Source organism: Cibotium barometz, chromosome 26, assembly GCF_041138505.1.
Source record: "Cibotium barometz isolate CiBa-2024 chromosome 26, ASM4113850v1, whole genome shotgun sequence".
NCBI lineage: Eukaryota > Viridiplantae > Streptophyta > Polypodiopsida > Cyatheales > Cibotiaceae > Cibotium > Cibotium barometz.
The window spans coordinates 45575460-45601932 of record NC_141071.1 but is presented as its reverse complement, the minus strand read 5'-3'; the positions used below and the strand labels follow the sequence as shown (position 1 = coordinate 45601932).

Here is a 26473-nt window from a genome sequence, read left to right as displayed (position 1 = left end):
AAACTGATAGGCGAACGTGATAGTTCAAGGGGCATAAACCGGCGAACATGCCTCCCATCATCATAAATGCAGTCTTATGCTCCCATCATCATAAATGCAGTCTTATGCTGATGCGATGCACTCTTGGTTATAGCCAAAGAAACCATCTAAGAGCATTAGTTGATTGGCATTGAGGCACGTGCCCCTTGAAGAAGAAGATGCCATATCCATATTATTGAAAAACAAGAACATAGATGGGTTTAGTCCATTGGTGCCTAGGAAGGGCCAAGGCCAATAAATATTAGACCACTTATCCATTATTTAAAGGTGCACTTATCTAAAGGACCTTGTAGAACAGGTCCTATTATCCTTAATTTAAAAAGGTGACTAATAACGTCGGCAAGAATTGGAGTAGTCTAGAAAATGTGAAAGTAACTTTGTGATAATTATTAGCGCTCGTTGGCTATGGCGGCATTCAAACGCAGAGCAGCAGCACAGGGCGAAGCGGGAGGAGAAGTCGAAGATGGCCGTATTCAAGCAGAAGTGAGAGTAACAGCATTTTCTTTTTGCTTTGCAAACACTGTCTTTCTCATTTTTGCAAAAAAAGAGAGGAAAAGTTGTTCTTTTCCATGCTCTCCGCGCTGTGATCAAAGCGTGTGTTTATCCGCTTAATCTCACTGATTACTGTTGAACCGCGTAAATCAGTTCGTCAAAGCATCAAGGCATGCTCACAGAGAGTTTAACACCCCCTCATGGTTTCTACATTGTCATCATTGATTAAAAGCTGCCACAGACACCCTGTTACACCATGTTAAATGGCTACATTTCATGGCATTGTTTTTTGGTAGTGTTCAGCTGATCATCCCATCCAGAAATCACACGAGATTGCGTTTTTTGTGTCCCTAAAAATTCTCTGTATGTGCCCCCTTTGGCGCACATTTACAGCGAGCGACATTAGTTTTATTTTCAGCTTCTTCCTTCATATGTTCTAAGTTAACTCTATTGATAGTAAAGAAACGAGATTTGTTTAAAGGGGGATCCGGGAGGAGAATGAGGAGAGGTTGGGGGGTGTTAAAATTGTTTTTTTGCATGCATCTCAAGTGAGGTCGGCCAAGTCCATTTGTGGATATATAAGCACCCTAGCTCCATTGTAAAAATATATCTAATTCATTGCTGTTGTGTTGGTTCGAATACTCTGTGTCTCTCTCTCTCTACCTCTCTCTAGCGTTTGTGCTCCCTCTCTCTCTTTCTCTGCCAGCGTTTTCTCTCATCCTCTCTCCCTTAGTGTTTTCTCACTAACGCAATACCGCTTCCGTGTTGTCAACTTTGACATGGTATCAGAGCCAAGGCACGTCAACGCCTAGGGGACTGGAGCGCGAGGCAAAGGCAGATCTCGGCTGCGTTTTTCAGCCGGCAGGAGAGCGATTGATTTGCTGCGTTTTCATCGCGAGAAGCACCCTTGGACCAGCGTTTTTGCTATAAGAGGGGGGCTGATCAGATCTAGCAGCGTTTTCATCGTGGAGAACCCCTTCAAATCTGCGTTTTTCAGCCTGTAATCGACGGAGGAGTGCTGCTGATTTTCAGCGTGAAGTTGGATGAGATTTGGGCTGCGTTTTTTGGAGAGGTGGATCGGATTGACGAAGGAGATGGGTCTCCTGTGTTCGAGCAAGGACGACAAACTGAATGGCGACAATTATGCGCATTGGAACTTGATCATGAGGCTATGGTTTAGCAGAAAAGGCTTATGGGACATTGTTGATGGCTCGGAGGAACGTCCCCGAAGGGATAGCAATCGGTTCACACGCCTTCAGGAGGAGGAGTTTCTCAAATCTCTTGTGGATTGGGATGCTCACAATGCGAAGGCAATGTCGGCGATTGCAGAATCTCTCACCAAGGAAATTTCCCCTACCATACAGACTTTGAAGACTGCCAAGGAAATGTGGTCAAAGCTTGCAGGAATGTTTGATCGAGACTCAACAATGCGAGCAGTAACCCTTCTCGGCCAGTTGTTTTCCATCAAGTTTGAAGCCGGGACCTCTATGCAGTCATTTCTAATGAAGGCAAAGGTTATCCATGATCAGTTATCGGCTATGAATAGTGCGTTAACTAGTACCCAGGTAGCTGCCTTGGTTCTTACGAAGTTGCTTGAGGAGTACGAGATGGTCTCGAGGGCATTACGCTTACAAGTCACGAAGGAAAAGCTGAAATTTGATGATCTTAGCTCTTTTCTCATTGAGGAGGAAGCAGTGCTCATTTCCCAAGGCAAGATTCGAGTTTCGAAGGATGTAGAATCGGCACATGTTGCATCGGAATTCAATAAGAAGTCTAGGAGCTGTTGTTATAAGTGCGGAAAGCAAGGGCATTTGGCTCGGGATTGCAAATCCAAAGCTAAAGCTCAAGGCTCGACGAATGACAAAGGCAAAGGCAAAGCTGACGAGGATGACAGTGACCCTGATACTACCAGGGATGATACGACTTCTGCCGGTGTGGTGAGGACTACACTGGCACATGCTCCATCATTCTAGCTTGGTGGATGGATGCTACCATGTGCTTTGCCAGAGAGCGGCATGTGAGTGGCAGAGAGGGGCAGTCTGTGCTCCCGTATTGACGACTTGAACCCGTGTGTCGGAGTTCAATTTCTGGGTGTTTGGATCCGTGTGTCGGAATTCAAAGCACTAGGCATCTGGCAAGGAACCAACATGGCATATAAAACACTATGGATGTGCTGCAGTCATTCATTGTTGTTTTTGGGATTATGGACAGGGTGTGTACCAAAGTTCATTATCTTGTGGAGTTTTTTGGACGTGATGTGTTCACAGTTCATGAATGGGGATTCTTGGACGTAGTGTGGTCTACAGTTCAATGTTCCTTGAGGCAGTTGGTGCTCAGGATGGCATTTTTGGTGGTGACAAGCTGGTGGTTGCAAATCCGAGGTGTACCTAGTGGTTGGCCACTGCTGGGGTGTCCATGGTAGCTTCTTCATCGACTTGGTATTCCTACTTATGTCCACTATGAGCTGCAGAGAGGGTATTAAAATTGTGTTTTTTGCATGCGTCTCAAGTGAGGTTGGCCAAGTCCATTTGTGGATATATAAGCACCCTAGCTCCATTGTAAAAATATATCTAATTCATTGCTGTTGTGTTGGTTCGAATACTCTCTCTCTCTCTCTCTCTACCTCTCTCTAGCGTTTGTGCACCCTCTCTCTCTCTTTCTCTGCCAGTGTTTTCTCTCATCCTCTCTCCCTTAGCGTTTTCTCACTAACGCAATACTGCGTCCGCGTTGTCAACTTTGACAGGGGGATGGGGGGAGGGGGGGGGAGGGGGCAGGGAAAGGCACTGTTTCATCAGGGATCTCACAGGTGTGCATGTTTGTTTGGTGCCAGGAACCCATCAATACTTTTTGATCTTTGTACTCGAGGGGAGGCATGTTTTCTCCGAGCTTGGTGTGAGGGGAGGCAAAGGTTCTCCCACGTTATTATATGGTTCATTAGCTTAAAGGCGCATTTGAATGGGTTAAATGTAAAAGGGAGAGAAAGGGTAGAATAAGCATCTAGATTGTGTCATTGTGGTTGACATTGTGATGATGTGGGCAATTTAGGGCCACTTGGGCTGCATGCTGGTTGCATAAAATGAATTTATTTGCTTCGTGATTAGGAGAAGGATCGTGAGTTTGTTTTCTTGTTTAGTTTGCTATTGTTTAAGCTTATCTTAATTTGGTAACCTTCCAATCTTGAAGTGTCTCTTGTTTTGATCCTTTCTAGCCTGTAACATGGTATTAGAGTCACTAGGGCTTGGATTAAAGCAAATGTTTTATATTTTCTTGTTCATTACTAGGGTGTGATTTAAATTAGGTATTAATTAGGATGCCACTAAGGTGGGTATAGGGATTAGAGTCCAAGAAATCTCTATTCTCTTCTACATTAATTCAAAGTATCTTTTTTGTGTGGTTTGGAAATCTGAGAGGGAAAGAAAGAGAGATATTGTATGATGAGTGCATTCACAGAGAGGAGCCCAGATTGTGGAAACAATTGTTGAGAAAGATTCGCAGCTGCCAATAGCAAATAACAATGCAGACACAGCTCTTCCATGTGCATGCAACTATTTTCTACAGTTAAAAGAGTAGCAGACGAGGGGAACTGGCTCCTCCCCGGCGGCAGACAAGGTTAAATCTGATGAAGCTGCAACTCACCTGAAGTTATGTGTATTATAGCAAGTGCAAAAAAAGAGAGGGAGGGACCTGCGTAACATTCAGTGTGAACTTGTCCTGCACAACATTCAGATAGTAGTGTCCATTCATTGGTGCAGGCACATTGTGGCAAACTCAGTAGCGTAGCAGCAGATTTGTTGTGCACAATAGTGCTTTCCTTTACAAAGTAGGAGGCATTTTGAGCAGCACCTTGGCAAGCTCACCACACAAGGGAACCTTTGCAGCAAAACAGTGAGATGGCTACCCGTGGGCGTGGCAGGCCATCTAGGAGAGTTTGCGAGAGAGGTCGAGGAGCATAGGATGAAGGAGATTGTTGCAGTAAAGCTTAGTTGGCGACACAATGAGGGATTGGGATTCATTTCCGTCCTTGAGATAAGTTTTTTTTTTTGAAAAAAAGCCTTAGGTTTTTTAAGATGTTGGTATAAAGAGTTCTACACTAAGCATGTTGTTGCATAGACAAGAGACTTCATATGTATGAAAAGTGCAGGAAAGTTGTGGTATCATTATTGTGGAATCTTGATTGCCGACATATTTGTTCTTGAGTGCATCATCCACCTTTCCCTTATTCACATGGGGTTTTACATGCTTGGTCCAAAATGTATGTAAACGAAAGAGCAATATTTGTGTGCGTGAAGATTGGGGATGTGTGTTTGTTCTTCAATATGCAGCGCAAATGCGTAGTGATGTGGACGATTTGTTTTGAAATGGAGGATGTTAGTACCTAAGTACCTAGATTAGTGCCTGACCTACCTTGGTGTAACATGAAGGGCCCTGTCTTCAACCGCCAGTCCATGCTGGTTACATCCAGGGGTGGTTGTGATGTAGGGACTAGGAGATGGCATGGCGAGGGACGTGTCCCGAAGGGGAGGCATTAAAATTGTTAGGTCTGCATGTTTGCTTGGTGGCAGGAGTTTATGAACATGTTGTATATTTGACATTGGTAATTCTCCTAGTTTAGTGTGAGGGGAGGCAAGGGTTCTCCTTCGTTATTGTATGATTCATTAGCTCAAAGGTTCATTTGAATGGGTGAAATATCAAAGTGGAGAAAGGGTAGAAAAATCATCTAGATTGTGTTAAAAGGTTGACATGGTGATAAAGTGGACAGTTTAGGGCCACTTGGGTGGCATGCTTATGCGGTGTATGGAAGCTTACTAGAGCTATAATATGATGTATTTTCTTAGTGATCAAGAGAATAATTATGAGTTCGCTGGCTTGATTAATGTTTCGATCATGGAGTTTATCACTTGCTTTGATACTCCATAGCTCCCGTGTTTTGTAACATGGATGTGGATAAGGATTGATCTTCACGGTCATTGTCTTTCTCGTCATGATCATTCCCATTGTCTTCAAGCGTCTCTTACCCTTGTGGTCAAAATCTTTTGGGAGTAAACCATCTTAGTCTGTCTTTAGGGTATGCGAATGTGCACTCTCGTGATGGGTTGTCTGGGGTTGGGGGAAGGAGATTGATTCTGGTTAGACTTATAGCAAGAGACATTGTTAGGATCATGCACTTTATGTTTTGACATTTTTCAAACCTTTATATCTTAGGATTTCAAGGAGGCATGATTCACAAAGAGTTAAATCTTTTGGTAGTCAGAAAAGTAGAATGGGTTTACAGAATGATAATAGTGGTGGGGCTTCCTCAACAGTTTGAGGAGGCCTTTATTGTACCTCATTGCAGCCATTGAAAACACCACTTTAAAAACCCACTAAATGGATACACTTTTACCTAGTACTTTGGCTTTATGCGGGAGATTATCTCGGCTTTTATTTGAAGAAGACAATGAGTAGAAACCTAAAGGTTTTTTTTCAGCCAAAGATGCCAGCACGTAAGCCTCACCTAGCTTGGTTGTTAAACTTCTTTTTAGAGTGTTATGGTTGTAGTCTAGTACATACTTAAAATGTTTTTTTTTTTTTTTTTTTGCCGGGGCCCGGGGGGTGGGTGGGATGGTCTTGGCTACTGACATGCTAAGTGTAAAGGGGGGAGTTGCAAAACATACTTGCTAACTGGCTATTGATAGGGAGGCCAACTTCCAACCATGAGTGGGCCTAAGTAAAGATTGATAATTTTATTCAACATAAGGCAATACACACGTAAAAGTAATTGATACAAATAAAGAAAAACAAGTCAAGATGGTGCTCTTGGAAGATTTGAGAGGTCGACAATGTGAGGTCACTGGCAGGCAAGTTCGTTGAAGAAGGGTTTATTATTCCAGAGTCCAAGCTCTGCAAACAATGCCATATGGCTTAACTAGTTTTGTGAAAAAGCAGATAATTCAAATAATGCAAATCAGTTGTACAGTTGGAACTTTTGATGTTTTCAAGTTCACAGTAGCTCTCTGGTTTATGCCTGGCATAGTCGGTCAGGCACAAATCATCCGTTTCTGCTTAGGTTCTATCTTCAATTTTCAACCAGACTTTGCAATCAAAATTATGTCAAGAACTTACCTAGACTTGCAGCTGACCTTTTTGAAGAAGATGCAAGCTTGCCGTTGCCGTGCTGATCTAAATCGTCATGGTTGCGGATCATTCAAGGCTAAATCTGAGCCATACACTGACGATGCATTATCCCAGGAAATGATTTGGTTGACACGCTTATATGTGGACACATTAGGATGCCAGAACTGTGAGCTGCTCCATTGCTTACATGTCAACACTACGAGATATACACTTAGTTGCACATACGCATGAGCACACATACATCTATCACAGACAGGTGTATGATAATTTGCTTACAAGAAAAGTTTGAGAGTGCTGAACATGTTGCTATTTTCAATTCTAACTGCTGTGAATTTATTAACTAGTTAATATTTCTGTTATTGTTGAGCAGTTGCTGACAAACGAATCACGCGTAGCGTTTCAAACTGGTGGAGCTAGGACTGCACACTATATGCATTACATTAGGGCACTGAATACTCAATTTACCAGGTTGCACTCAATTTGTTACTGTTGCGGTTCCCCTTTTTTCCGTCTGGAAAAGTGAATTTAACTTTAGCAGTTGAAAGTTACTTGAAGATCATGTTTTTTTTTTTTGCCGAGTAGATCCTTTTGTAGTAGCAACTCCCAAGGCGGCTTGGCTTGGTCTCCCGCCCGAAGGCAGTACGATTATGACTGCAAACGGCCCAGATGTGCCGGGGAGCCTGCGGGGATTTGAATTTGGGATTACTCATGGTGGGAGTGCTCGTGTTCAAACCCGAGCGCAAGTAAACCATCCACCACGGGTGTGGGAGGCTCTTTCAAGGGCTTTCCCGGTAGGTTAGTAAACCAACCACCTATGAGAGATAGGAGCCACACCCCGGTACTTGGGTGTGCTCCCGGAGCTTGAAAACCATAGCACACAGCACACCCGATTGGATCCCAATCACCCTCTTAAGAGCCCCCCACCTGTTACCAGGTGTATTTCCTTATGTATAGCAAGATGTAAATGAACTACAAGATTGACTTACTGGCTGTCCACTAAACAGTGAACAGAGACTCCTTCGGGACTGTTTTGCGCTAAATGGAACCTCTGTTTTGGGGCTGATTCGGGGCACCTTTAGGGCTCTCTATGTATCCTGTTCTGGCCGGCCTGTATGCGGCGTTTTCTTGCTGCTGTAGGCTGTCGTTTTTGCTCCAGAGATGGCCTTCTTGATGACCTGTGTTTTAGGGCTACAGGCTGGCTGGACAGCTTTCTATGCCCTCCTTCAGATGATGAAGATATGGTTGATCTCTATGCTCCCCTTATGCAAGCTATTCAGGAGTCAACGGCCTCTTCATGCTTGGACTGACCCTTGAGCTCATAGGTTGCAAGATGATTTATGCCCTGGGCTGCCTGCTCTTAAATAGGCATCAAGAGCTAGGATTGGCTGTGTTTTAGGGTTACAGGTTGGCTGGACAGCCTTCTATGCCCTCCTTCAGATGATGAAGATATGGTTGATCTCTATGCTTCCCTTATGCAAGCTATTCAAGGGTCAATGGCCTCATCATGCTTGGACTGACCCTTGAGTTCATAGGCTGCAAGATTATTTATGCCTTGGGCTGGCTGACCTCTTCACCAAACCGCTCCCTCGTGCTGCTTTTGAAGTCTTACTTAAGCGTGCTGGCGTTGGTCGGCCCATCTGGCGCTGAAGAGGAGGTGTTGGAAATATTGTTCATCCCCAAATGGACTCCTTGCAAGTTGCACGCTTGTATCTGGCCCATTTATGAGGCCCTGCATTGCATATTTTATTTGCTTATTTTGCACTATTTTTAGGTGCCTTTTTTTAGCATTTTTCAGCATTTAATGGAATTTTGTCCATGTCGGCCTGTAGGACGTGGCCGACCAGCTCATGAGGACCTATATAAATAGGTGCCTCATTCCCACATCATTTTATCTCCTTGACTTGTACATACCAGCACTCACGGGCCTCCCTTGTGTTGTACCTTCATTCATATTCAGGTTCTTGATCATTTGCAGTCTATTGTCTACACATATATGCTATTTTATTCTCTGTTTTCAGATTTACAGCAGTAGCATAGATTTCACACAATGAATTCTTGCTTTTTCTGTTGTAACATGCGGAAGCTTCAGGGAAGATCGGTAACTTCAATGCTCAGAAATCAGCACACTTGTCGCGACGAAATTAACGCACAAAACTGAATGTGTATGTGCAGAAAAATAGAGAGAGAGAGAGGGAGAAGAGGACACAATATTGGGTCCCGAATACCCTCTGTAGGGCCCCCACCACAAATGGTGTATTTGCTTTTATTAGAATGATGTAAAATACTGAAATAAAAGACTGACTGAACCTTCTTGGCTGAGATGGATCTCTGTCCTTGATCTTCAATCCTTCACCCCTTTTGCGTTAGCTTGTTCTAGGCTGTCCTGGCCCTTGCTTCAGCTTCAACACTTGATGAATGATGAGATAAATGAAATGAATTGTGGGCTTGGGTATTTATACCCTTCTGGACAGCAATCGGCTGTCCCAGAGTGCTCCACGACTGGAAAAATACAGCATAAAAGCCTAATAAATGCTGCTGATGACTTCATACTAGGTTGGGCACTAGGCGCATGATGAATAGGCTGCTGGGCACTGTGCGCATGACATATTGGATGCTGGGCAGCCTATATGGGCTGCCCCACACTTGCCCTGCAGTCCCTAAGGGCTGGATAACCAGTTGGCTACCCTTGCAAGAGCCCTGGGACTGTCCTACAGCCCTCCTATGGCTCTCCCATGGCTGGTGGGTATAGCCAGGGCCTTCCTGGCCCTTATGGGGGTGGTCTTACACCTTCCCCATGCCCACGAGTCCTTGGGGTAGCCCTATGGGCTGGCCCCCTTTCCTATATGCAAACCCTAACTGTCTACATAGTGATCTGGTATCCAGTATCATACCAAATACACAGAACCACTGACATCATTCCAGAGGGAGACTCATAGCGCGGACTGGCACTGTTTCATGTGTAGGACAATGCACACCTGACCTTGGACTCATGTGTAAGACAAGCGGAGCAAGCCTCCAAAGAGCCTTCTGCCACAGTTGTTGTAGTATCCCCCGCTCCTCCAGACCTGCCTGCTTCCACCAATGCGGTTCAGATCTTACCTTCTATGCATTCCATGCCATCCGTGGTACTTGATGCTAAGCAGGAGGGTGAGGCAACAACCACACAGAAAAGCCTGATCCGAGCTTATGGCTCTGCCAAGGGCCGACAGTTCATAATCCTTTTTGACATGGGCAGTTATGAGGACGCCATCTCTCCCCAGTTGGCTACCATCATGAGCTGTACCTTAGTGCCCTATCATTTGGAGGTAGATGGGTTTACACTTGGTCTCCGCACCCACATCTCTCAGAAGGCACAACAGTTTTCTTTTCAAGTTCAAAAGGCCTCATTCCAGCGAGAATTCATTGTCTCTCCTCTTTTGGGATGTGACATGATCTTAGGAATCTAGTGGTTTCGTCAGTATGAACCTATTCCCAATTGGGGACAGGACACCTTTATTATCTCTAAAGGTTTTCCTGAGCTTGTCATGATTCGGGGGGATAGGAACATTCTTGGCGTTCCTATGATTTCTCATCTCTAGGTCCGACGAGCTATGTGCAAGGGAGCAGAAGGAGCATTAATTTATGCTCAGACAGCGTCTATCTCATTAATAACCGCTGTCTCATCATCTTCAGTCCCTCAGTTAGCAGATCTTCTTTCTCATTTAGACATTTTTAAGGATGATCTCCTACCCGGTATCCCACAGTTAGCAGAACCTTCTAGCAAGTTTCCCTCTTGTCTTTCCAAGACTTTCAAGGGCAAGCTAGAACAGCAGTCAGTTCTCAAACATTTGAAACATGTTCCTTATGGACACATTTTCATAGTCACCACAGACCACCAAGCACTTAAGTGGCTCCCGACGATGCCAAGTGCCCAGTGGAGTGCTCAGCACACGAGACAGGGTCAGCTCTTCCATCAAGTTGGAGGAATGATTAAGTACATCCCTGGTCAGCATAACCCAGTAGCAGATGTTCTTAGTAGAAAGACCAGCATCCCGACCAGTCAGGAGTCTACCATTCTCAACATCTTTGAAAAAGACTTAGCAGAGTTTGGTACTCAACCTAGTTTGGCCCTCAATTTTGAGCCTAGCCATCATTCAGTTCACAGACAGGCATGTAAGTTTAGACGAGATATCCACTTCAAGGAAGGGGATTGGGTCTCTCAGTGCATCATGAAACAAAGATTGAAACAAGTGGGCAAACATTGTCCCAAGCTTTCATTCCGTAGTTTTGGCCCTTTTCCAATAGTCAAAAAGTTAAGTGATGTCTCCATGAAGTTAAAATTGCCTACCAGTTGGACAATGCATGATGTTTTCCATGTTTCTTGGGTAAAACCATATGTTGGTCCAGAAGTGTTTGATGTTTCAGATGAACAGCAGCCAGACGTGGTAGACGAAACAGAAGTTATTGAACTTGAGCAGATCCTTCTTCACCGATGGAAGCATGGTTCCGGTCGGCGGATACGTCAGTTTTATACGAAATTTTGAGATTGAGGCACCCACGAAGCCGTATGGCTACACGAGGAGTTCTTCCAGGAGTACCGCCAGTTATTGGCGGACTACTTGGAAGCCATGAACTTGCCGCCAAGCTAAGCAGGAGGGAATGTCACATGCACTCTGCACTTACTGAATGGTGACAAGATGGCTCATCATCAGCAGTGCAACAGTTGTACAGTATTAGAACCCAGTAGGATGATATTTGTCGTACGCCGTGACCCCATTGTACATCCTCAGTCGAGGATAAGTCAGGCATGAGCTACGTAGGTCATTCCTCAGCCTTAGCGGGTCAGTCAGTCAGTCAAGTCCCTTAACCCAGTCAAGTCCCTTAACCCACTTGGAGAGAATCATTCATGCATGTAGAGTCAGTAGAAGCCTTAGGGTTTGCATCAGAAAGCACTCTGTATTCTGCATAATATGCATTCATATGCCTGTGCATCATTTAGAACATCCCAAAAGCCTTAGGGAATTTACTAGGATTTATCTGGTATTTTTTTCATATTTTATAGTATTTATTTAGCATTTATTGTCATTTATAAATATAAACTTTATTAAATGACCAGCCAACTTGACCAACCTCTAGTTAGTATAAATAGGCTTGCATAGGGCTTAGTTTCTCATTCAGTCTTCAATGTGCTAAGAGCTTTCCTCCTCAGCCCTAGGAGTTCCCTTGCCTTCAGCACTAGACTGGTCTCATCCAGTCCTTGGAGAGCTTGAGTTTGCTTCAGCCTACCTTGGTTCTCCAACGCATGCATCTTCAGCAGCCCTACAGCCATAAGCGCATCAGATCAGCCCCTGAATCAGCAAGAAGACTTGCGTTTTTTGCATGTGAATCAGTCGCCTATAGTCAGCTACATCCGACGACAAGCAGCAGCAGCAAGAAGATAAAGTAAACCTGGTCCAGGATGATTGGGCTTTCTAGCCACATTATCACTATGGGGGGAATGTTAAATATTAATGGTGATCAATATGGGAATAAACAAGTGCTAGGTGGTTGAGTAAACTAGCATTGAATGTAAGCCTTAAATAAAGCGGTTCCAATGTGTGTGAACAACAGGTAGCATGTATAAGTCTCTTGTGTGGGAACAACCTCTTAAAAGGCATATGTGATGGCATCATTCTTAGCATATGTGGAGGAATCATATTTAGCATATGTGGTGGCATCACATCTAGCATATGCTTTAGAATGTGTAATGAGGTTCCTCCTATAAAAAGGACCTACTTCTATAATGAATTCATGCTTTCCACTACATCGTGTACTTCCTCAATCCCTTTAATCTTGTGTTGATTATCTTGTTGATCATCATCTCTCTCTCTCTCTCTCTCTTCTTCCTGCTAGTGTGTGGTTGTACTCAAGGCACTAGTCGATAGTTGCCACCATGAAACATCTGGAGTTTGGTCCGAAAACGACAGAAGTCATATGTTGGTTGTATGTAAGTAGCACATCTAGATGTATCATTGGGAAAGCAATATCATCATCCTGGACTTCGGGAAAATCGGTTAGGCAGGGCTGCCCACTAAGCGCAATGTTGTATGCAATTGCCACTCATCCTCTGCTGATGTATTTAGATATTCTTACTCGGGAAGGAGAATTTAATGGATTGGTATAGCGAGATGGGTCATCAATGGTTGCACATGCATATGTTGATGATGCTTTTTTCTTCCCGGTAGATACTCCAAGGGATTTGATTGTGATTATGGATGTTTTGCAATTGTTTGGGACAGTAGAAAGCGGGGCTGAAAATCAACTTTAGAAAGTTGAAGTTGCTACCACTAAAACAAGCGGATTGGCATAGTATACTCTACCCAAGAAATATACTACCCCCAAGCCAGATCACTAGGCATTTGGGATATCCTTTGAGTTGGAGCATATCTTTCAAAGAAGCAGTTGCATGGGTGCTCATAAAAGCCAAACAAAAGGTTGATTACTGGCACTTGTCTACATGGCCTTTGCATGTCTGGCTGTGGCGACTAGTACAATCCATCATAATGGCTCACCTATAGTTCTTCTTGTTGTTGCTAATTTGGGACAAAAAATCGCTCGACCCATTCATGTCACTAGCAATGGAACTGTTATGGAAAACAAGCATTAATAGGAAGGTTTTAAGGCTATTCAAAAAGGAGCATGTATGCAGCCCTAAAATGCATGGTGGGTTGAATATCTTGAATGTGCACTACCATGTACTGGCTCGGAAAATTACCATGCTAATAACTTTCGTGGAACAAGGACAGCCATGGGCATGAATGCTAGCTGCAATGTGTGCGTGCTACAAGGTTGATTCCTTTGGGCATTGGAATCTCTCCTACTAGGATATCTTGGTAGGTCAGATACAAGGAAAAATCCCAGGCTGCCCCTACTCTTCCAGATTGCTGCAGGAATGGAAGTCTGTGCTTGTACATTTGCATTGGGCAGATAGACTAGTGCCTCCTAGAAACACACTGGTAGATGAAAATGTGCATTGGAGCAGAGCATTCGATATGCCATTGGCAGTGGTTGAGCCAATAAAACCTTATTTTTTAGCATAAAAAGGAATTTGCACAATGGGAGATGTCATGTGCACAGTGTGTATCTACCGTGTGCTACACGCACGCAAGACTAGTTTCGAGGCTTGGGGAAGCTTGGAACTAGGCAGGCTGATTGACGAGCTGAGTTAGGGATAAACTAACGGGGGCACCCAAGTATGGACGGGCGGGCGTCCAAGTGTGGATGCTCGATGACCAGCCAAGAGTCTATAAAAGGGTGGCCAAGGTTAGTTATTGGGATATATAGAGTCTCGTGAGTTTGTGAGAGCTCTATGGTCTTGGAGCCTGGATCTAGTGCAGACGTGCACCTGCTTTATGCAGCCGAGGCCGGCAGCAATCTCGAGGCCCGCGAGGGCAGCTTCGTGGCGGTATGGGACGCCGCGAGGAGGAGATTGGTCGGTATGTCATCCTAGTTAGCTCAGTTCGTGGCTCGGTGGGGACAGCCAAGACTGTGGGCTTGCCCACGGCTGTCATGGTTGGGAGGTGAGTCAGGCCTGCATCCCCTTGTTGTTTGTTTGTTTGCAGGATTCGAGTCTCGTACCAAGAACGATCACGAGGAGATCCGTGGGGATTTGACAGGAGATGTCATATCAAATGAAGGAAGACCATTATCATTTCCACGAGCGTAATGATGATGGCAATTGGGAGCCCATTACCGCTCTGTATGAAGACTTCTTGTTACTCAGCTAGTAGGACATGGGGATATGCCGTTTATATCGGTTGGGCAACGACAATATGATTGGCTGCTAAAGAACAGCCGACTAGGTTATATTACAAGGTTTCCTCTTTGTAGATTGACAGCGGCGGCAAGGGCATATAGATTACTGCATCCACAATCTTGGATAAAAGGGACATGTGGATTGGGTGTGGCATATGAACAAGCCCTTAGGTTGGTGGAAAGGTAATTTGGGAAAGATAATGGCAAAGCAAATTGACTTTAAAACAGAAGGTTTTTCTATGGAGATGTGTCATGGGAACGCTTCCGATAGGAGAGTATTTGGCAAAGCGAAAAATTGAGGCTCCAAATTGTTTGCGGTGTAATCATCGGATGGAGAGTATTTGTCATTTGCTATGGGCATGCACTAACACAAGGGATTTTCTGAATCATCTATTTTTGGATATGTGAACAAGATTCCCTGGGGTGACATTTGGGAAATTTTTTGGATGTTTGGAAGATATTCCTCAAGATTGCAAGAATATGCTCTTTTCTTTGCCTAGATGAGATATTGGGCTATATGGACAATAGAACATTCGTCCATGCAATGAAAGTATCAAATTCTAGCAAAGTGGGGAAAATGTTGCCAAATAGAAATTTTTTTTGCCAAAAGTTCTTTCCACAAATCTCACACAAAGGTGTCCGGATAGTTTGTCTAGAAGAGCACAAGAATAGGGGCTAGACCACAGAAGATGACAGACTGTCTCACGTGGATGTGAACACCTTCTACAAGATGCAGGAGCAATACGTCTTTTGTCTAGAAAACTGTCAACCAGTAAAGCACCAATGAGGCATCTCCAAAAGAAGAATTTCTATTTTAGGGGTAATTTACTCTTCCAGATCTTCGAGAGAAGCAATTTGTATTCACTGGTTGTAGTTAGATTGTGAAAGGGCACCTCATGTAGCTTGCATTTTGACCCACCAATATCCAGTCGTTCAGGCTATGACTCAATTTTAGAGGAGGTACAGGCTGAAAATCATGCTGTAAAGAAGCTATGGTTTGCCATATTGGTCTGTGATGTAGACCTAGATTGTTAATTGTCATAGCTTGTGGAAAAGAAAGTACATAGCCCCTATCATTCAGCACATCCTCAACATATCTAACTACTTTGGTAGAAAGGAAATAAGCCTTTCTCGGCTGTAAAAGAGTAAGAGGTTGCTGAAATTCATGACTCCAATGAATGCTCTCTTTGCGAAGAGAGTTGCCTTGATCAAGCGGTCAACTAGACCATTTCATTTGAGCCATCAGAGTCTGCGAGTCTTGAATCAATTTCGTGGAAAACGCACATCGAGGAATGTGCCCCTCTAAGCATCCAAATATAACCTCAGCATGAGTAATCATCCAATGCCCAAAGGTTGGAGTTTTCATTGCTGCAACAAGACTTGATAACATTAAAGTCCAGGGCACCAAGAAACTCAAAAGAAGAGAAGCTTTCTTGACAATAATATGAAAGTGTATATTCAGTATGTTGAGACCACCATGCATTCTTGGAGTACAGACCAAATACTTTTTGAGTAGCTTGATCAGTTTTCTGTCCACCTTAGTACACCACAAACATGCTAATGCTGTAGACATAAAACTAGCCATATCTGTCGAAGACGAAGGAACAAGAGGCAAGTGAAACTGAATATAAGCCATTAAAATGGATTGCACTATTCTCAATCTAACATGTAACGGCCAGGTAGATGATTTTCAATATTGAAGTTTGAAATTCTGCTTGTCCAACACCCACTATCGTACTCGCTTTAGAGAGACATTCCAGCCCAGAGGATACCCAAGATGTCCGACCATCTGTTCTGGTGAAATTATCTGGCCCGGCCAAAGAATAGAGTGCCAATCACAATGCTTAAGCGGTAGAAGCTTGGACTTAGCAAAATTAATTTTCAAGCCTGCCAGAATTTTCCATGACATTGGCAATAAACTGCCATTATATTGAATCAAATACTTTTTCTATGTCTATCTGCAATATGAGTACATCTTGCTGAGTATATTTCATAGGAAGTCTTTAATCATGTGGAAGACTCCTTTGAACCTTTTCTTTGTAATTTACAATGGTGTTCCCCGTTTTCTTGACAGTTGGGTACAACAACAGTTGAAGGAACATCCGAATGAGCTTTGGGAAGAAGGGATTCAAGATTATTTGCAACATGCTTCAAAGATTCAGGTGTGTATATCTTTGCAGGCTGGTTTTATTATGCGCATTTTTCATAAATGGCATGTTATGAAACTACCTGATGTTAAGTGAGATGTGAATGGTATGTAGCTAAAATTACTGGTTGCTTCAGTTGCAATGCCTTTGTTCAAGAAGACAAGCCAACTTGAGCAGTCTGAAACCTAGTACTCTTTTCTATGCTGGATGGGTTTTTGATGGGAGATTGATGCTAGAGGAAGGCAATCGAGGATCGATAGGTAGCAGAATAGCAGTGTGAACACGAAGGGAACAACAATGTGAACACGCTGTGAGCACAAAATTAGGCAAAAGAGGTATACAAAACACGCTGTGAGCACAATGTGAACACGCTGTGAGTACTCTTTTCTATGCCAGATGGGTTTTGGATGGGAGATCGATGCTAGAGGAAGGCAATTGAGGATCGATAGGTAGTAGCAGAATAGCAGTGTGAACACGAAGGGAACAACAATGTGAACACGCTGTGAGCACAAAATTAGGCAAAAGAGGTATACAAATCATTTATAGAAGGCAACGTTGCAGGTTTTGTCAGATAATTGAAACCAGAATTCAAACTTTGCACACATTTACTGATATGGACTTCCTCTCACACACATATATCTAGCTATCTTCTCAAAATCCAGTTGATATTAAGCGCTTTGTCCTTATCCCTGTGTACTTAGAGATCATTAGAGAAGACCTTTACTTGTCACAAGCACCCTGCACTTGGGTGCCATATCTGTACAGTCGAGTGCATGATACCAGTAACATTTTGGGGTTTAGTGATATGAGTCCTGGACATTTTGTGACCCCTAGTCTAGGGATTACTAGCCAGGTGGCTGTCATAGGCATAGTTAGTTAGTCCGTTTTCCCGCTCACAAATAACTTGCAAGTTGTATAGTGCCTATTATTAGGCTACAAGCCGCCATTGGACATTAGAGTGTGAGTATCTTAGACGTATGGTCCATTTTAAAAAACACTTGAAAAATAGATATTTGTACACATTTAGAGATGCAAAGTCGAGAGAAGGTGGCAAGGTAGAAAGCCCCCATTGCCCAAATGGCCATAAAAAACAGTAAAACAAAACATGTAGAGAAAAAAGGGGCATAAAAAAAGTCACCTAAAAAATGGCCATTAAAAAAAAAAAACAGTTTCGCATTAGTTTTGACGAGGTGGTATAGGGTTGCCTTCTACATTCCTTACTGGTGTGGGTGAACATCAAAACCAATGATGATGTCCACTGTCCCAAAGCTCATATAAGACTAGGATAGCCTTAAGCTTGAGGTTCCAAAGAGGTTAATTGGAACCGATAAGCTTTTTATTAGCACCAAATGGCGGTGGACGGGGTCTTTCGGACGATGTCGTTTCCCCCAAGCGATTGTAAGACAACAACTGGCAAAGAAGTTTTGTACCATGTTGGTATTTTGATACCACGTAAGATATAATGTGCAACGTTTGTGCGGCGTATGCAAGAGAACACTCACAAATCTTTAAGTGCCCAAAACTTTAAAACTCAAATTGCACAATAACAGAGGTAGAGAACAATATTGTATTACTGATATTATGATACAATAGATGGCAAAGCCTCAAATCCGTATGATCTTGTTAAGAGAGCTTCAATGATTGATCTTTAATTGCTCAGATGGAGGGTGTGTGCAAGTAGAAGCTAGGGAGTAAACTCATTGTGATGACTGATGAAGTATGGGGAGAAGGGGCTGACCGTGTAGATGATGGATAAATAACCATAATTATATATTTACTAGACCTTAACAACACACACACACACACACCCCTATTAAGGAAGAAGGCCAATACTTCGAAATAAGATTTATATACATAAATTCAAAACCCAAAATCCACCCCAGGCTGGTTTTTAAAAACCCTGTACTTGCATAAAGACAACTGCCAAATTAGCTTTTGCCTGATTGAGAATAACATTTGACTATCAACCAACTGTCTAAAGGAAACCCAAACATTGAAATGATAGTGGCAATGAACATACATCTAGGCATTTCCTGACTCTTCAACCCTCAGTCCACACTACTTAGAAGCATATATTATCCTGTCTTTTCTCAAGATATCACACATTTGCTTGAGTGTAAAACCACGTTCCAAAAGGCAAATACCACCACTACAATTGCATTTGAAAGAAGCCATACCTCAAAAAATAAATTTGCAACATTTTTTTCCCGCATTTATTAAGGAAGGTACGTAGTGCCTCCTTAGCAAATGGATTTTTTCAATCCACTCTTGTCAAGAATGGTTTAAGCCAGTAGATATTTACTCTATCTTTGTGAAAGTCTCCATTCAAGTCCTTCAACTGATATGACCCATTTGGAAAACATTGATGGACTTGATAAGGCTCTTCCCAACACATCATAAATTTTTACCATGCTTATTCTCTAGCATGCTACCATATCTGAGTACCATCTTGATTTTAGGCTTCTTTTGCAGTTTATCAAATTTCTCTTTAATTTTTTGAGCTCTATTCTCATTGTTCTCAAATGCCAGTTCTCTATCTTCTTGCCTTACTCTTAACTGATCAAGATGATGTGAAATCATGTACTTGTCTCCCCATTGTTCAAACAAAGCCACCCTTAAACTTGGAGCCTCCAGCTCAATAGGAAGAATAGCCTCAACTTCATAAACAAATTTGAATGGTGTAAACCTTGTGGCTATCTTAAATGTGGTTCTATTAGCCCATATAGCTGCAGCTAACCATTTATCCCATTCCCTTTGCTTGAGCGTCAAAGGTGACATCCTTCTTTTTCTGATGGCTTGATGTATATATTTCATGTTATTTGAGGCTTGCATTAGTTTAGGTGTATGCCCGAAGTTTCTTTCTCTTTTGCAGTTGGATATAAATCTTCTTATTTGACAAAGAGTTAAGACAAAGGAGTAAATTGGAAAGTCTTTTATGCATACACATATCTTGCTTAGTGGAAAAGCAAAGCTAGGGACGCTGTCTTCACTAAACGCTAGCACTAGTAAAAACTCTTCAAATAAAGTTTGCCACAATTTGGAACTGCCAAAAAGATGGGGTTTTCCCGTTTTATGAGCATGAACATGGACCTATTTGGAGGAGGTGCTATGGAAAGCTTGGGTTTGGAGATGAAGAAAACTACTCTCTCTTGGACATAATTCATACGAAAGATACTCTATTTTACCCGAGTTTTTTGTTCAAAAAGAAATAAGTCTCAGTTTACAATCCCTTGCAAACAACATGGAGATTCCATCAAGGAAAGATTAGGTTTCTATCTACTTCTTCTTACCTTTTCAGATACACTGACCGAGTCTAACCCCATCCAGCTCGTTGGGTCTAGCCTGCCACCCAAACACTTGGTTATGGATCCATTTATTTTTAATTAGAGAGGGTTGTGCTCAGGTACTAGGGAATCGAGTTCCCATGCTCTTTAGCCGGCACTAGGATTCCTTATAGGCATAAAAGATAGACACTCCATTCCCTTAAAAAGATGTTCCTTTAAAAATATTTCTTTGAGTCCATCGTTTTTCTCTCCTTAGAATGCACCATTAAGTCTAGTGTAATTTGGATTTAGTTACTTTTGTGTGAACATAGAGGATTTCTGGATCTTTAAGTATCAAATACCAATGATTGGACAACCTTTAGGAGTCATACCCCTACACTTAAACCATTGTAGCTGTTTAAATCTAAGAATATTGAATATTCTAGGAGCCACAATGTCAAGCACGTTTAATATCTAGATATTATCCAAATCACACATAGGGAGTGTTCACACACACTATCACTCATAGGGAATGTTCACATAGAAGAGACTCCAAATAGCCTTCATACTTATGGTGATTTGGGTTCACTGGCACCACATCATGCAAAAGATCATAGTGGCCATACCTAACATGATCCAACAGATCACAATAAAGCTTGCAAATGGAGCTTGACCACACATAAGATTCTTCAACTTCCAGAACTATCCCCCCCTATTTCAAAACAGGGATAACATAGAAATGGAGCCTTTTATAAAATAAGGCATTACAAACATATAAGAGAGAAAACACACACAAGATTTATTTAATTCAGATTTCGAGCGACATCCCGAGTAGAGAACCATTGACTCAAACATAAAGATTCTTTAAAAAGCCCATCCGTCATCTACCTGAGAGAGAGAGAGAGAGATCAGAGATCAGAGAATGTAGCAGTGATATGTTTCGCTTGGGTTTACCCTTCATTTTGGACATACATCCCCTCTCTATGTCATGACTAACAGAAGCTTGCTTTCGAAGACGACGATCCTCATCAATGAGGATAGCCACCATGTCTATATTTGGTATTTCTCTAGACACCCGAAGTGAAGACAGCACCTCCTTGTACTTTTCCATCTCTTTCAAGCTCGAGAAGAGTACTGCTTTCTTGTCATCTTCAACAATGTTGCCTTTTAAAGCAGCTAGTTGTTGGAGGAGGGAACCTACGGTGCTGACGTGCTCTTGCAATGTGTGATGTTCTTCATTTTTAAACCATAGTACTTTTTCTTGAGAATCGCTTTGGAATTGTTAATCCTGTTTCCGAATAAATTTTCGAGATTGTCCCATACCTGATTGGTGGTTTTGTCAAAGTTAACGTGATGGACGAGATTGTCGGCAGGTCCTACACCCATGTGAGCCAGTGCTCTATCATTCTTCTCTATCCAAACTCTCATGCAAGTGCTACTGTGACATTGATCCATCGTGCTTTAAGGTATTAACCTGCAATAGTTTGATACAACCCTTGGAGTAGAAAAGGTATAACTCAGGAGAACAATGGTGGGGGCGGAGTGCAGCACATGAATGAATCTGTGAAACTCGTCCCGCTCATGAGGTACGTTAAATACGGTACGGTACAAAACTATGCAAGGCTGACAATGTCCAAGCTTGGAGAGGAAGGGATGCAAATGCTCTCTATGCCATCGTCACTAGTGTAGAGGATAGTGTGCTGACTATAGTTCAACATGTTCGTTTGGACTAACCTTATACAGTCTTCCTTTGATATTATCTTTTGATTTCCTCTCCTTAGTAGCTAGGTTTGTTGGTTTATTTATTTTTGATCTTTCAAATGCTTTGTTTTTGTCTTTGTTCTTCTTCAAAATTATTTCTTTCTCAAATCTCTCAATTCGTAAGTGCATATTTTTTTGACCTTATGAAGGTATATAGTTCAACATGTCTCCATGGCTGCGGCAGCTAAGTGTAATTGTGGAGATCGGTGCTCGGGGTACTACGGCGTTTGTCACACTTTTTGATACCATCAATGTGAATTAGACATTAAAGATGACCAAAATTCCATAAATCTTAATCCACAAAGCTGAAAAACAAGATACGCACAAAGTAACACCACACTAGGGGCGAAATGGGTCGAACCCCCCTCCCCCTTGGAGTATTTGCATTAGTAAATAATCACGTACAAGTTTTGGGGGCTACTTCTCATGAGAGAGCCATATTTATCCATATACAACCATATAATGACCATATACCATGGGGCTATTATCCAAAACCCCTTAATACTAATACCACTTATGAAGCTTCTACCTATGTGGGTACCTTATGTCCAGCCAATACGGAAGCATGTACTACCAAAAATACATGGTCAACTAATTCAGTTCTGCAACAGCAAATACATGGCGGCTAGCAAGTACATCTACAAGTACAAGAGCTGACATGGCAGGTACAGGTGGTGTACAATCGGTACAGCAAGTACACAGGTTGGTACAGCTCGTACACAGGTTAGTACAACAAATGCAAGGGCTGGTATAACTGGTACACGAGCAGTTTCGTAGAGCTAGTACACAGGCTGGTGCAGCAAGTACAGCGGTCGGTACAGTCGCTATAGACAGGCTGGTATGGCGAGTATAGAGGCTAATACACTGGGAAAGAGGCCAAACATCAAGTTCTCCACAATAGAATGGCTGCAGCACAGTTGTAGGTAGCCGGGAGCATCAATGATGAGCAAGAGAAAGAGTGGAGGGGGCTAATTTCTTGTTCCCAACAGGAAGAGGTGTGTAGAGCAGCTTCTGGACTGTTGAGGCTTGCCTTCACCCTATTTTGTGCGTGCCCCCCCCCCCCCCCCCCCCCCCCCCCCGGCTGCCTGACCTTGGTATTGTGCCTTTCCCCTCCTTGGCCTTCTTGCTCATATTAGCATCATGGCTGGGCAAACCATTAATTTTATAGAAGCCGAGCTCGTGACCCTCTTTGCAGAGATTGAAAAAGATGCCAAAGTGACCATCATTACCAAAATCTTCAAGTCACATCCATCCCATCTCCAAGCCCGTGACTGGGTACTTGCGACCCTCTTTGCAGAGATTCAAAAAGACGTCAAAATGACCCTCATTGCCAAAATCTTCGAGTCACATCCATCCCATCTCCAAGCCCGCGATTGGGTACTTGCGGCCTTGCCCTCTGACTTCACACTCCACTTCAAAGATGTGAGGTTTGCTTGGGTGAGGCTTCTTCCGAGTGGACCTGGATGCTGAGGAATCAGCCTGGGAGGTGCTGAAGGGCAGCCCATTCCCATTGGCCTGAGAAAGATGTTTTTCCTTCCATATACCACCTATTTCAACCCTGTTGAAGAAGACCGGTACGGCTTTCCTCTATTCCCAAGTTTTCCACAGGTGTATTGGCCAATGCTGGAGGCCATTGGATCAGCTTTTGGGTTGGTCCTAGGTGCCCCCTACCCTTGCCTTGCCAACTTGTGCCGCCCAGGTGGTCACTGCCTCGATGGACGTAGTTCCCAGTGTTATGGTGTTTGCTCGTGACAGTGATCTTTTTGAGGACTTCGTGCTGCTTCTGAGACCTAATGGTCTGTTGAAATCATCAATGAGGCTATTGTTACAAACCTCCTCCCCCAGACACATCATTGGATAGTTGGAGGTGATTTCAACATGGTTGAGTAGGCCTCTGACAAAAAGGGTGGCCATGAGGGTAGAACACACCCCTTGGAGAAGAGCCTCATGAGAAAGATTCACGCTCTCCTTCTATGGCTGGGACTGTTGGATAGAGGATGACTTCGAGAGGAGGCCTAACTCTTTATCTTACTCTTGGCATAACCGCATAAGTGGGATGGATGTATCTTGGCACGATTAGATAGGTTTTATGTGCATGATTGGAGCATGGATAAGGGAGGCACCATTGCTATCATGTTTGGCACCACCAAGTCAAATCATTGCCCGGTTGTTTTGTGCCTTAGGAGCTGGGGACTCAGATGGCTTCTCCTTCCATATCCTTGATTCTCTCTATCTGGATGCAGAGATTTCACACGAGGTTAGAGAGATTTGGAGGTCACGTGACGATATAAACCCCCGTGAGAGAGTTGCTTTGGCTCTAGAGAGGACCATCCAATATTATCATAGTTTTGCTTTGGGCAAGAAACATGAAGCCCTGGACAAGGAGAGAACTATCAACAAGGAGAAAGGTATTAGGCGCAAGATTGTTGCCCTTGAGAGGGAACACGAGAAGCATCCAAAGTCACCTTGGCATAGTGGTTGAGTACCTTAAGTACGGTGGGGTATGATATAAATAATAATAATAATATATATATATATATCATAAATGACTTATAAGATTATAATACACCTACAAGGTGTTCAGGTATATGTAGGTGCAGTTTGAGATGATAGGTGTATGGTACGACTATTGTATGATGCTACCAACGTCGGCGGGGAGGGGCGTACCAGGGCTGTTCTACTCCAACATCCTCACGATCTGAAGGTTTGCAGAGTATTATGGATGAGGAAGAACACATGAGGATATGTTCTTTAGTTATGTAGATAGTTAAAAAAGTATAGAACCCGGTTAACAAATTTGGTTAAAAATATATAAAGAATGAACGGTCACGCACTCATGAGTCACAACTTACATGAAATGGACAGGTAAGATTGAAATATCAATGGACTATACTCTTAGACATGAAATGTCAAATGCACTAAGGCAGACATGAAATGTCAAATGCACTAAGGCACACAAATAGGTTAGAGACACTAGTGTAAATTTGCAATCATCAATGACACACACACACACAAGTAAGTATGAAAATAAGGAAGCTATCAATGTCAAGACTGAATACAAGTTGAAATATAAATAGATCCTTGTGTGTTATGAGTCCATTGAAAAGGAAAATTGAGGGATCAAGGCAATTGGGAGAAGTTGCGGGCTAGAAACAAGGGTGCGAGAAGCATGAATAGGCATTAGAAGAGTTGGTATCTACTATCAAGCAAAGATGGCACATAGATAGGATACAAAAAGAAAATCAATCAATTAACAAGTATTTTTTTAAAAAGTAGAGGTATGGCAAGCATGGTACTGGTACAATACGTATTGAAAGCGCCAAACGGATGAGTACGAGTATGGAATACAAGTATGCACCTTGGATCCTCGACCTATTGTCTATTGTGAGAGCAAAGCTGCAGATGGCCATGGATAGGTGGGCAGAGTTTTCGTTTCATGCTAACGAGGCCTTTGGGCACAGATGGGTGGCAGATGCAAAACACTTCTTCTTAGCACATGGGCCTACCCATAGTAGGGAATGTCTGAGATAACATGTAGGTTTCGTAGGGAGACATTCAAACTGAGCCAAATAATTTGAGGAGTATTTCATCAGATTTTTATCGATTTTGCTTTTTGCAGAGGGCCCCCCTCTGAAGAGAGATTACGTAGTAGAAAGTTTGGGAGTGCGTGCCTCGACTTATCACAGATGACATGTCTCTCTCATTGGATGCCCCTTTCTCGAAAGATGAGCTGAGACATTATTCATTGCAGGCTCTTTTAAAAAAGAAAAATGCCAAGGGGATGATGTTCTCTCCCCATCCATTTTTATACAGGTTTTGGGACCATATTGAGATGAGATCGTTGTTTCTTTACAGGAAATGTGGCGTAGAAGAATGTTGCCCCCTTTCTCACAGATGGTCTTATCCACTTATTCCAAAAGGTGGGGATAAGACCAACATCAAGCATTGGAGGCCCATCACTTTACTTGGATCTGCATATAAAATCTTAGCTAAGGCATCGCGTATGAGGTTACTCAAAGGGTTACACACAAAATGGATTTCTCCAAGGAAGGAGTATATTTGATACCATCTTCTCATTTTGGGAAGTTGTGGAGTGGGCTAAATCTAGCTAGCAATCCCTTGCCATACGAGGGCTTTCTTTTCAATTCTTGTAATGTTTTTACCAGTGTAAATAGTTTTGATTTCCAAGGTCTGGTGATACACAAAGGTCATAGGGTGTTACAAAGAAGGGCACACATTAGAATGTCAGTAAGCCTCTTCAGTCACAAACAATGATGGAAGTGTTTTTCAAGGAAATCGACGAAGCCTTTGGATTCTAGAATGCAGTTACTTGGTGGCTACAAGGGGTTTGGAATCAATCTTTTCTTTTTACAAATTTTTGGTTGTTTGGGTTCTTGCTTATACACGAGGTGGAGAGTTTCACTATTTGAGGTTGATCTGAAAGAGGGACTTTAGGTTTTGTTGGGTTCAGGTTCTTTATGTGTAGTTTTGTGTGCAGAGGAGCTACTCTTTTGAATGAGTTCTAGTCATGGTATAGGGATGTAGTGCTTGGAGTATTTCTCATGTATGTGAGCGTGTGTTTATGAACTCTTTCCTCTTTGGGGTTTTGGATGGGAAAATACGTGAGGATTTACATGTTGATGATAAAGAGATTTGGAAGAATTTTGTGTTGGGGTAGTCTTCTTCAAGGTGAGGGGGTCGGTGTACATATGGCAGTTATAGATATTGTGAAATTAGGTTTACATGTGTGTGGATCCAAGGGGATATGTGTAGAAAATTACTCTTAACTAGTTTCTTTTTTTGTGTATAAATCCTTAGGAAGTGGGAGGTTGGATAAATGTGTTTTTGAGGGAATTAAGTGAGAAGGTTCTGTATCAAGAATAA

At 42.8% G+C, this 26473-nt stretch overlaps 1 protein-coding gene across 3 annotated transcripts in view; it reads left to right on the top strand.

Annotated features, from left to right (window-relative positions):
- The first annotated feature begins 380 nt into the window (after positions 1–380).
- The window catches only part of LOC147624011 (Pleckstrin homology (PH) domain superfamily protein), a 101725-nt gene continuing 75632 nt past the window's right edge, over positions 381–26473 (top strand). The window contains exons 1-3 of one of the 3 annotated variants that reach the window (XM_086820695.1): positions 381–522; positions 7016–7113; positions 16493–16580. In XM_086820695.1, coding sequence (XP_086676821.1) covers positions 445–522; positions 7016–7113; positions 16493–16580 — 264 coding nt within the window. In that variant the 5' untranslated portion in view covers positions 381–444. The remainder of the gene's footprint in view (positions 523–7015; positions 7114–16492; positions 16581–26473) is intronic. The other 2 variants (XM_086820696.1, XM_086820697.1) reach the window with 2 other exon arrangements.